This window comes from Tamandua tetradactyla, chromosome 3, assembly GCF_023851605.1.
Source record: "Tamandua tetradactyla isolate mTamTet1 chromosome 3, mTamTet1.pri, whole genome shotgun sequence".
NCBI lineage: Eukaryota > Metazoa > Chordata > Mammalia > Pilosa > Myrmecophagidae > Tamandua > Tamandua tetradactyla.
In genome coordinates, this window is record NC_135329.1 from 84,667,436 (window position 1) to 84,680,282 (window position 12,847).

The 12,847-nt window shown below is 46.1% G+C and overlaps 1 protein-coding gene and 1 pseudogene across 7 annotated transcripts in view; both read left to right on the plus strand.

The window, feature by feature from the left end:
* The first annotated feature begins 6,351 nt into the window (after positions 1–6,351).
* Positions 6,352–7,207, plus strand: LOC143675695 (serine/threonine-protein phosphatase CPPED1 pseudogene; annotated as a pseudogene).
* Positions 7,208–11,485: 4,278 nt separating this feature from the next.
* SAP130 (Sin3A associated protein 130) overlaps positions 11,486–12,847 on the plus strand; it is a 132,672-nt gene continuing 131,310 nt past the window's right edge. For 2 of the 7 annotated variants that reach the window (XM_077153433.1, XM_077153434.1), the window contains exon 1: positions 12,287–12,368. In XM_077153433.1, coding sequence (XP_077009548.1) covers positions 12,348–12,368 — 21 coding nt within the window. In that variant the 5' untranslated portion in view covers positions 12,287–12,347. Of the gene's footprint in view, positions 11,625–12,286; positions 12,369–12,847 lie in introns of those variants that run through there. The other 5 variants (XM_077153431.1, XM_077153432.1, XM_077153435.1 and 2 more) reach the window with 4 other exon arrangements.

Sequence of the window (12,847 nt, forward strand, 5' to 3'; positions counted from 1 at the left end):
CAATATTTGTCCTTTTGTTTCTGGCTAATTTCACTCAGCATTATGTCCTCAAGAGCCATCCATGTTGTTACATGCTTCATGACTTTATTCTCTCTTACAGCTGCATAATATTCCATCATGTGTATATGTCACAGCTTATTTAACTACCCATATGCTGATGGACATTTCGGCTGTTTCAACTCTTGGCAATTGTAAATAATACTGCTATAAACATTGGCGTGCAGATATCTGATGTGCCCTTGCTCTCCTGTCCTCTGAATAGATACCTAGCAATGGGATTGCTGGATCATGTGGCAGTTCTATACTTAGCTTCCTAAGGAACCGCCAAACTACATTCCAGAGTGGTTGTATCATTTTACATTCTCACCAACAGTAAATAAGTGTGCCTCTTCTCCACATCCTCCCCTGCATTTATCATTTTCTGGTTTTTGTTTGTTTGTTTTGATAATGGCCATTCTATTGGGTGTCAGATGATAGCTCATTGTGGTTTTGATTAGCATTTCTCTAATAGCCAGTGAAGTTAAACATCTTTTCATGTGCCTTTTAGCCATTTGTATTTCCTCTTCTGAGAAGTGTCTGTTCATGTCTTTTGCCCATTTTTAATTGGGCTGTTGATCTTTTTGTTTTTGAATTGTAAAATCTCTTGATATATTCTGGATGTTAAAACTTGTCTATGTGGTTTCCAAATATTGTCTCCCATTGTCTGGGCTGCTTTTCTACTCTCCTGACAGAATTCTTTGACGCACAAAAGTGTTTAATTTTGAGGAGATCACATTTATCTATTTCTTTTTTTAATGCTTGTGCTTTGGGTGTAAGGTCTAGGAAACCACCTCCTATTACAAGATTTATAAGATATTTCATTACATTTTCTTCTAACAGTTTTATGGTTAGAAACATTAATTCTAATGTTTAGGTCATTGATCTATTTTTAGCTAATTTTTGCATAGGATGTGAGATATGAACCCTCTTTCATCCTTTTGCATATGTATGTCCAGTTCTCCAAACACCATTTATTGAAGAGGCTGCTCTGTCCCACGTGGGTTGATTTGACCACCTTATCAAAGATCAATTGTTCGCAGATGAGCGGGTCTATTTCTGAATACTCATTTTAATGTCATTGTTTAGCATATCTATCTTTATGCCCATACTATGCTATTTTGACCATGGTAACCTCATAATATGCTTTAAAATCAGGTAGTGGGAGACCTCCTACTTCATTTTTCTTCTTCAATGTATTTTTAGCTATTTGAGGCACCCTGACCTTCCAAAAAATTTGTCTGTTGATTTTTCTATTTCTGCAAAGTAGATTGTTTGGATTTTAAGTGGTATTGCATTTAATCAATAAATAAATTTGTTTAGAATTAACATCAACTATTATTTAGTCCTCCAATCCATGAACACTGTATGGCCTTCCATTTATTTAGGTCTGCCATGATTTATTTTAGCAATTGCTTGTAGTTTTCTGTATATATGTCTTTTGTGTCTTTAGTTAAATTTATTCCTAAATATTTGATTCTTTTGATTACTATTGTAAATGGAATTTTTTTTCTTGATTTCCTCCTCAGATTTCTCATTACTGGTGTATAGAAACAGTACTGATTTGGGGACACTGATCTTGTACCCTGCCACTTTGGTGTATTCATTTATAAGCTCTAGTAGTTTTGCTATAGATTTTTGGGGGGGATTTCAACATATACTGTTCTAGTTTGCTAGCTGCTGGAATGCAATATACCAGAAATGGAGTGGCTTTTTAAAAGGGGAATTTAATAAGTTGCTAGTTTATAGTTCTAAGGCTGAGAAAATGTCCCAATTAAAACAAGTCTATAGAAATGTCCAATTTAAGGCATCCAGTGAATGATACTTTGGTTCAAGAAGGCCAATGACGTTCAACGTTTCTCTCTCAGCTGTAAGGGCACATGGTGAACATGGTGGAGTCGACTGGCTTTCTTGTGGCTCTACAAAAGGACTCTCTCCAAAATGTTTCCTCTTTTAAAAGATTCCAGCAAGCAACTTCACCTTCAAAGGGTGGAGACACACCTCCATGGAAATCATCTAATCAAAAGTTACCACCCACAACTGGGTGGGTCACATTGTCATGGGAACAATCAGAATACTCCCACCCAGCAATATTGAATGAGGATTAAAGGACATGGCTTTTCTGGGGTCCACCACAGATGCAAACCGGCACATATACTATCATGTCATCTGCAAACAGTGAGAGTTTTACTTCTTCCTTTCCAATTTAGATGCATTTTATTTCTTTTTCTTGTCTCATTGCTCTGGATAGAAGTTCCAGCACAAGGTTGAAGAACAATAGTGACAGTGGGCATTCCTTGTCCTGTTCCTGATCTTAGAGAGAAAGCTTTCAGTCTTTCCCCATTAGGGATGATGTTAGCTGTGGGTTTTTCATATATTCCCTTTATCATGTTGAGGAAGTTCCCTTCTACTCCTATCATTTGAAGTGTTTTCATCAAGAAAGGATGTTGAATTTTGTCAAATGTCTTTTCTGCATCAATCGAGATGGTCATGTGGTTTTTCCACTTTAACTTATTGATATGGTGTATTACATTAATTGATTTCCTTGTGTTGAACCACCCTTGTGTACCTAGAATAAATTCTACTTGGCCATAGTTTATCATTCTTTTAATGTGCTGCTGGATTCAATTTGCAAGTTTTTGTTGAGAATTTTTGCATTTAGATTCATTAAAGAGATTGGTCTATAATTTTCTTTTCTTTTAGTATCTTTGTCTGGCTTTGATATGAGGGTAATGTTGGCTTCATAGAATGAGTTAGGTAGTTTTCCCTCCTCTTCAATTTTTTTGAAGAGTTTGATCAGAATTGGTACTAATTCTTGAATTCTTGGTAGAATTCACATGTGAAGTCATTTGGTCCTGGACTTTTCTTTTGGGGGAGCTTCTTTATGAATGATTCAATCTCTTTACTTTGATTGGTTTGTTGAGGTCGTCTGTTTCTTCTCAAGTCAATGTTGGTTGTTCACACCTTTCTAGAAAGTTGTCCATTTCATCTATGTTCTCTAGTTTATTAGCATATAGCATATATATACCTCCTTTTTATTTCTGCAGTCAGTGGTTATGTCTCCTCTTCCATTTCTGATTTATTTATTAGCATCTTCTCTTTTTTTTTCTTGTCAGCTTAGCTAAGGGCCCATCAATTTTATTGATTTTCTTAGAGAGCCAACTTCTGGTTTTCTTGATTGTTTTCATATTCTAAATTTCAATAATTTCTGCTCTGATCTTAAAAATTTTTCCCTTTTTGTTTGCTTTGGGGATAGTTTGCTGTTCTTTCTCTAGTTCTTCCAAGTGAACATTTAATTCCTTGTTTCTTGCCTTTTTCCTTTTTAATATAGGTGATCTAGTTTGCTAGTTGCCAGAATGCTATACACCAGAAACGGAATGGCCTTTTAAAAAGGGAAACTTAGTAAGTTACAAATTTACAGTTCTCAGGTCATGAAAATGTCCCAATTAAAGCAAGTCTATTGAAATGTCCAATCTAAGCCATCCAGGCAAAGATAAGACCATTGGGATCTGAAATTTGATATACTTAAGAAGTAATAGTTTCAAATACTTCAATTACATGGAGTGTGTATAAAGACTATGGCCTTATTTTATATCTTACACTTTGCTTACCTTCTAGTGGCTTTCTCCCCTGACATTTGACTATTTTTTTCAAATTTTTTATTTTGAAATAATTTCAAACTTAGAGGCCAGCTGAAAAAAACAATACAAATCCCATACAGAGAGCTCCAACATGCTTTTAAAAAAAGTCATGGTAAGAAAATGAATAAACAGGTATTTATTACCACACCCAAATATCAAAAAGTGGCATCACCATCTCTCATGTGGGGTGCACTTCCTCTTGCCAGGTGCTGGCCCCACAGTTAGGCCTCCAAAGGTGACCGCTGGGGTTTCCTTGGGCTGGCTTCTTGGATAAAAGGTCACAGGAGCATAGGTCCTGGTGCTGAGGGCCCAGCCTGTTGTGAGAGGAGGCCAGGTGGACTCAAGACACATGGCTAGGGGCAGGGGAAGTGGGCTAGACAAGCCTGGCCAACATCTGTACCTAACCCTTTTCCAGAGCCAGGAGAGGCTGCAGGGTCCCTGAAGGTCTACTTGTGAATGCACAAGGTTTACTTCTTCCTGAAGGGGCTGGGCTACTGCTGATGACTTTGCTGACCACATGTTCAGACCAAACATGTGATCAGTATGAAGCAGCATGGTGAGGAGGGGGAGTCGGGGTAGAGGTGACCAGGATTTGCCTAAGAAGAAGACCTGAGCTCTCTTAGGGCCTACTGGCCTTCCTGGGGGTAAGGCAGGGTGGAAACCGAGGCTGGGATCACTGTTGTTTTAGTTTGGTAAAGCTGACGAAATGCAATATACCAGAAATGCAGTTGGCTTTTACATGGCGATTTATTGACTTAAAAGTTTACAGTTCTGTGAACTGTAAACCGTGAAAATGTCCACATCAAGGTATCAACAGGCAATGGTTTCTCCTGAAAGACAGGCTGCCAGCACTCTGAGGTTCCTCTGCCACATGGGAAGGCACATGGCTGGTGTCTGCTGGTCCCTCCCCGCAGGCTGCTTCTCTGGCTTAATCGTCTCTGAGCTTTTCTATGTCTCTCTCCATATTCATCCCATTTATGAAGAACTCCGGTAAGAGGATTAAGATTTACTTAAGATTTACTCCCCCTTTGCCCTGGGTCCTGAAACACACCCCAGCTATTCAGAAGGCCTGAGGTCATGAAGCCACCAAGAGTCAAAAGGGGCCCAGCTGAGCATCTCACAGGGCCCTAGGGTCTGCAGGCGCATGGGAGGGGGCTGAGGTCCAGCGCTGCTGTCCATCTGCACGGTATGCTGCGTCCCTGCAGCTGATTGGCCTTCTACTCACAATGGGACTGGCTATTGGCAGTGGAGTTCTGCTAGCCCAGTCCCTTCCTGCCTTCATGGAGACCCCTGGCTCCAGTATCCTGCTCTGTCCCTGGATGTGCAGCCTGAGCTCAGGCCTCCAACATAACAGCTAATGGGTTTTTCCCACCTGCTCTATGACTTTCTTCCGTGGGGTCTCAGAGTTGTATCCTCCAGAACAACATGTTCTCAAATGTAATCCATTCCTGTGGACGTGAACCCATAGAAAGCAGGACGTTTTGATGTGTCCCACCTCAACTGGGATGGCTCTTAATCCTATTACTGGAGTCCTTTATAAGCAGAATTAAATTTAGACAGAGAAAGAAAAAAAAGTCACAGGAAGCAAGAAGCTGAAATTCAATGGAACCAGAAGAGAAGAGCGAAGCCAGGAGAGGCCACCAAGTGCATTGCTATGTGGCAGAAAAGCCAAGGACCAAGGCTTACTGGCAGCCAGCCCCAGAATGCCACACAAGCTTTCAGAAGAGAGCATCACTTTGATGATGCATTCTCTGTCTTTGGCTTCAGCCTATTCCTGGCTTAGCTTTCTCATGGCTGTCCTAGACTCAGGCTCCTTCTCTCCTTCTGTCTTCATAATTTTCAGATTCTGGAGGGAATCTAAGAAGGTCAGTTAACTGTATTCCTGCTGTTTGGGGTAGAACTTTCCTTCCAGAAAGTCAACAAAATAGCCTCCTTGGGATCAGATGCCATCTTGCTATGGTGTATCAATTATCTGTGCTGCATAACAAACTACCACACACTTAGCAGTTTGAAACAACACATATTTATTACCAGAGTTTCCACAGGTCAGGCATGGCTTAGCTGGGTGCCCTGCTTTTGGTCTCAGAGGCTGCATTCTCATCTGGAATCTGCCTCCAAGCTCACTCAGGTTGTTGACTGAATACATTTCCTTGCAGCAGCAGGACTGAGGGCCTGCTTCTAGCAGCATTTTGGGCTGGAGGCTGAATTCAACTCCTAGAGGTCTTCTGCAGTTCCTAGAAGCTTCCCTGTGGTTCCTTGTCATGTGAGCCACATGACAGCTTACTTCATCAAGCCAGCAAAGGGAGCCTCTCGGGCAAGTCTGCTAGCAAGACAAGGTCTTACATAACACAAAAGTGATGTCCCATCACCTTGACTATATTCTCTTGGTTAGGAGAAAGTCACAGGTGGTGCTACATTTAAAGGAAAGGAAATAATACACCAGGGTGTGAACACCAAGAGGTGGGGCTCCCTTGGAGTCTGTCTATGGCCCAGCATGTACAGGTGCACTTGTAGTGGGGATAGTTATACAGGATGTAGGGCCAGAAGGAGGGAGATGCTGAGTTATAACCGATGAAGATTATAAAAACAATGGAGGGAGGGGGACAGGGCAAGGCTGGAACTATATGGGCTGGGGTGGGTGTAGCCCAGGTATGAAGAAAAGTAAAGGGAATGGTAGGGCCCATACTACTTCATCCAAGGTGCAGACCCTACAGTTTAGACTGATGAAGGCCTGGTCCATTGGGGACTGTGATAGCAGCAGTGACAAGTAGGGCCAGGAGATCTGTCTAACTGAACAAGCCATTCTAGCCATCAACAAGCTGAACCCCAAGCTGAAATTCTTTGTTCTGTGTAGTGACCTCATCCATGCCATGCCAGGAATGCCATTGTGAGAGGAACAGACGGAGGATCTGCAGCACTGCTCGCGGGCATCGACAGGGCCATCACACTAGTCTTCGTCAGCCACAACCACCACGTCAGCAATACCCCCACAGCTGAGTCCCTGGTGGAGTTCCGTTAGACCTGGGTAGACGACTGTTTCAGCTTCTGGGTTGAGGGCATCCTGTTCCTCATTCTCAATTCCCAGCTCTTCTACAATGCCTCCAAGTGCCCAGCCCTGAAACAAGACCAAGACCAGTGGCTGGATGAGCGGCTGAGCACCGCAGGGGAGTGCTGGTGCCAGCATGCCTTCATCTTCCAGCATATTCCACTGTTCATGTAGAACACTGAGGAAGACAATGACTCCTTCAACCTCAGCAAGTCAGTCCGTCAGGAGCTGGCAGATAAGCTCACCAGAGCAGGTATCAAAGTTGTGTTCTCAGGCCACTACCACAGGAATGCTGGCGGCACCTTCCAGAACCTACCATGGTGGTGTCATGGTGGCCATCAGATGCCAGTTGGGCAATCACACCCATGGGCTCCGAGTCACCATGGTCACCACTGAGAAAATAGTTCATCGATACTACAGCTTAGATGAGCTGAGTGAGAAAGGCCTAGAAGATGACCTGATGGATTTGATGAAGGAAAAATGATTGTCCTCTATAATCTATTCACTTTTTAATTCCACTGTTTTTGGTTTTACCAGAAACAGCAGCTGCACACATATCCTTATTTAAATATAAAAGTGGACCAGGCAGATTTGCAAGATTTTGTCCTTTTGCATAAATTGGGGAGTTGAGTCTTACCCTAAATTATATTCAAAATAGAACTGCACTGTCTTTAAAAAAGAGAAAGGGGGAGCCTAAAAAATAAGAAGAAGAAAAAAGGTATTGGAATATCTAAAAACAAAACAACAATAACAACAACAAAAAAAAAAACAATGGAGGTGAGTAACTTCCAAGGCATCACATCCTTTATATGTATGGCTCATTTGATCTATATGAGGAGATTGAGAAAAGTAATCGCTTTACAGATGAGGAAACGAGAAGGGACTAGGCTTTCCCTGGCTGGGTATTTGGACCAAGGGGAGCATATGAAACTAGAGAATGCACAAGGATCCAGATGTTAGCATGCCAGGTCCTGCCAGAGTGAGAACCAGCTGGGTTAAGCAGGAGAGAAGCCCATGAAACTTTTATTAACACCAGCAGACCACACACTGACATCTGATTGACTACCACAAGTCACCTGCATTGAGAATTTGTCCTTCTTGTTGGCAGACAGTCCTTCTCTAGAAAACAACTTAGCAGGTGAGGTGTCTAAATTTTTTTGGCTCAACCTTCCATATTATCTTGTGTAGACATCATTTTTAGGAATGCAAGAGAATAGTAAGCTCCTAAAACTTTGGCAGGTGGCTTTAACTCTTGAGTAAGAAGAATGTTTTCAGCCTCAATTAGTATACTAAGCTCAGTAGATGGGAGTTCTAAGTTCAGCAACATAACCTTGAGCAAAGCACCTACCTTCCTTCAAGTGTCCCTTATATAAGGGACTGGAGATAGGAATGAATATGGCAGCAGAGACTGTCCCTGGTAACTAAGGACCACTCAGATTTCATTCATGTGCTATGGATGTATTTGTGATTATACTAGGTAAACTACTGAATGCCACCTGTATATAAAGTCCCATAGATGGAAGAAAGGATGAGTAATTTCTCTCTCATCCTAGTCCAGGAGAAATAAAGGGTAGGCACAATTAGTCTTGGAATAGAGTGCCTGAGGAAATTCCACAGAGGTATTCAGAGAGTAGGGGGGTGTGGGTAGGAATTTGAAGAAAGTTTCTTGGAGAATATAAATCTTCTTTGTTTGTTTTTTGGTTAGGAATTATAGAATTGACAGAATGCTAGCAGATGATTGCAGAAGATTGAGACCTATAGAAAGTATTTCAGGCTTGAGCAAAACTCTGGAAGCCAAACTGTATGGAGAACTGATGGAAACTGTTGCTGAAAAGAGCATTCAGTGTTTGAAGAGGTATAAAGGGTTGAATTACTAAGGCCTTTGAATACTGAACTTAGGGTATTGATTGTATTTGAAAGTTATTGGAACATCATGGGAGGCACAGACAGACTCAGGTAAAGGCTTTAGAAAAAGACCTCTGTGGAGGACTATGCTGGTTTGAAACTGTTATGTACCCCAGAAAAGTCAAGTTTTTAAAAATTCTAACACGATCTTGTGGGGGAAGACTATCATTAAGCGGAGCCTTTTGATTGGGTTTTTCCATGTGACCTGCCCAACTGTGGGTGGGACCTTTTGATTAAATGGAGATATGATCCCACCCATTCAAGGTGGGTCTTAATTAGTTTTCTGGAGTCCTTAAAAGAGTTGACACAGAGAGCAGACACAGATGTTTGGAGATGCACAAGATGCCAGAAGCCCCAGGATATGCCAGACGTTGAGAGAGCTGTTTGAAACCAGAAGCTGGAAGGGACAGCAGAGGTTGCCATGTGCCTTCCCATGCAACAGAGAAACCTCAGACAGAGAAAATCAGCCTTTATTTTGAGAAGGTTTCTGTGCTGGTTTGAAAGGATTTGTGTACCCTAGAAAGGCCGTGTCTTAATCCTAATCCCATTTTATGGAGGCAGCCTTTCTTTAATCCCTATTCAGTACTGTAGGCTGGAAACTTGATTAAATTATCTCTACAGAGATGTGACTCACCCAATTGTGGGTATTAACCTTTCATTAGAGGTGACTCCACCCATCCCAGTTTACTGGAGTTGTTTAAAAGAGGAAGCATTTTGGAGAAAGAGACAGAGCCACTAGAGAACCATAAGAACCATGGGAGAGCCACGAGAACCACAAGAGCCCACGCAGCCAGAGACCTTTGGAGATGAAGAAGGAAAACACCCCAGTGGGAGTTTCATGAAACAAGAAGCCTGGAGAGAAAGCTAGCAGATGCCGCCATGTTTGCCATGTACCTTTCCAGTTGAGAGAGAGACCCTGAACTTCTTGGCCTTTCTTAAGTGATGGTAACCTCTTGTTGGTGCCTTAATTTGGACATTTTTATAGACTTGCTTTAATTGGGAAATGTTCATGGCCTTAGAACTGTAAGCTAGCAACTTAATAAATTCCTCTTTTTAAAAGCCATTTCGTTTCTGGTATATTGCATTCTGGCAGCTAGCAAACTATAACAGTATCCTCTTGTTAGGTGCCTTAATTTGGACATTCTCACAGCCTAAGAATTGTAACTTATAACTTAATAAATCCCCTTTATAAAAGCCAATTCATTTCTGGTATGTTGCATTCTGGCAGCTTTAGCAAACCCAAACAATGATAGACAGGGGTTAGGAAGAGATTAGAAAGGAGGCTGTATTACTGTGATCCAGACAAGAAATGGTGAAGCCCAAGGCTATGGAAGTGATTGGAAAGGATGCAGAAAAGTCATAATGAATACAATATAGCAACTTCGGGAGATGGGAGAGTGAGAAACAAGAAGTCTGACGAAAGACTGAAAGAGTGGTAATGCCCAGGAACCCAGGGAGCAGAGCAGATAGGTGAGGCAAATCAATACAACCTTTTAATAAGTTAAGTTTGAGGAGCTTGTCAGACAGTGATGTGGATTGGTACAGCTCCTGGGTATACCGGGGTACAACTCAGAGAGAGGTCACCGTGTAGGTAAACATTGGAATCACTCACAAATGTGACATTTGAAACTGTGCGAGTTTATTGCCCCATTTATGAAGATAGTAAAGTATCAAAAAAGAGTTGGGGCCTTAGAAAATACCATATTTATTTCAAGAGAAGGTGTGATGAAGCTTGAGCAGAACCAGGAGAGAGTGTGATTATGGAGGCCAGTGGAAGATCATTTTAAGGAGGAATTCCTGGTCATTAACTAAACAACATGAGAACTAAGCAAGGACCACCAAATTTGAAATTGAATACGTCACTGGCCACTTTTAGGGAGCAGTTTGAGAAGGATGGCAGGACCAGAATCCACAAGGGGTAGAGAGAGGAAGCTAAAATATGTAATGCGAGTTACTTTTGGAAGATGTCTGGGAATGAAGGGAAGGGAGAAAGTAGCTTGAGGGAGGAGGGCTGGTATTTGAGACTCACTCTTGTTACTCTGAGCTACTCTCCTCCCAGCAAGCAGCTGTCTTAGACAGCTGTGCAATGATAGGAAGAAGGGATCTGAGCCGGAATTATATCTTAACCCGTCACAGCGCTCCCAGGCCTAATTACTACATAGGGAGGAACGATGGGGACGCAGACCCTCATTTTGCCTCAGCAGCTTTGGCTGCAGGTTTCACGAATGTATAAACTGCACCTATCTGCGCCCGACAACAGAAACAGAATGAACCCATGTCCTTTCCGCGGCTTTACGGCCGCGACAAAGAGCACCAGGACGCGGCGCCCCGGTTCGTAGCCAGGGCCCCCTCTCCGAGTCTGCCTGCTGCGCTGAGGTGCTGGGGCCCCCACGTTGCTTGGGCTTCGCGGGCCAGGGCCTCGGGGACGAGTCAAGTGCCACCACGGCGGAACGCTGACCCGCCACACCACGACCTCCATTGCCCTTTTCGCGCGCCACGGCCCCTTAACGTCTCAGGAAAATGGAACACAGTGCCTCCGACAGTGTCGAAATGGGGGTGACCCGCCGTGTCCCCGGTCGGTGAAGAAAAACAGTAGACGGTGCCCAGACCTCTGAAGGGCCCACAGCTCCAGCCCAGGTCACCAGCAGGCCCCGCCCCGGAGTTTCCCATCGCCCTCGCGGCCCGCCCTCCCGGCTCCATGGACTACATTTCCCAGAAGTCGCCGAGGCCTCGGGAGGCGGGCCCGTCTGCTCTCCCGCTCACTTGGAGCGGCAATTGGTCTTCCCGGGGGAGGGCGGGGCCGGCTGCGGCCAATCGGCGGGAGGCTCGTTACGGCGGCGGAAGCAGCGGCGCTGGGCTGAGGGGTGGGGGGCAGAGTGCTAGTGCCCCGGCGGCGGCGGTGGCGGGTCCGGAGCCCGAGGACGGCGACCCCAGAGGCGGACGGCGCACGGGGGAGAGCTCGAGGCGGCGCGGCGACCACCCGGCGCAGCGCCCAGGTCATGGCGGGACGGGCGCCGGGGCTGGGAGGGGAGGTGGCGAGGGGGCGGGGCGCCGCGCCGGGCAGCAGCGTCCGTCCCGCCGCGCGTCCCCGGGGAAGGGCAGCGGGGCTTGGCGCCCCCAGCCGGGACTCGGGCTCCTTCGCGACCTGGGCACGGCGGTTGTGCCGGCCGCAGGGGCTGGAGTCCCGCTGCGGAGAGGGAAGAGGCGACTGGGAGGGCCGGGCTGGCCGGGCGTGGGGGCGTGGCGGGCCAGGGCCTGGGCGGGGAGCTGAGGGCCGGGGACGCGGGCGGGCGGCCGGGGTAGTTTGGCTCCCGGAGCAGTTTAAAGTGACTCTCCACATCCGGGCCCTGCGCCCGCCGCTTTCAGACCGGGGCCGAGGCGGGGCCTGCCAGCTCCCCGCCCCCTCCGCCGGGAGTGCCCGGCTGCTACGACCATTGGCTCGGTCACCAGGGGCGGGGGCGCCCCGGCCAGGCTCGTACCTGATTGGTCGGTCGTCGGCGGGAGGGAGGGGCGGGCCCGAAGTGCGACGGCCGCAGCGGATTGGCGCTGGCCCCGAGTGACGTGACCGGCGTTGGGCCAATGAGTGGCGGGGGAGGCGGGGGAGCGGGCCGGTGGCCCAGAGGCTGCCAAGCCTTGAGGGCTAGGCGGCCGGCGGGGCTGGACAGCGGCGCGCTTGCCCGGCGTCCCATCCTCGCCCCTCGCCCAGTGCCTCTAGCGACATGGGCCCCCCACGACCCCCGGTGAATGGCGAAATGGGGACGGGTGGCGGGAGACGGCTGCAGGTACCAGGGTGCTGGTTGTCCTGTTCCCCCCAGACGGAGCCCCTGAGACCCCCGGCGGCTGAAACCTCTGTCTCTCTCTGTCGTGGGCTTTGGGGCGGGGAAGCGCCTGCGAACTAATGGAGGAGATCCGGAGAGCTGGGCTCCTGTGGGAAAGTGGGCACGAAAATGACTGAAGCGCTCGGGTCCCTCAGGCTCCTGGGGGGGAGGGGGGTCTGTGAAACCAGGAGAAAAAGAGGAAATCTGTAAAGGCCTTTACAAAAAAAGCATTTGAGAATTTTTTTCTGGTCAGGTCTTGACATACGGTTTCTGATCCTCTCTTAGGATCCGGCATCTCCGTTCTGAATTCTCCTATATGACAGATTGAGTATGGTTCTGTTCACCTTGGTGTCAGGTTTAAACCAATCACAGACAGGCTCCATTCCCCCTAAAACTTTACA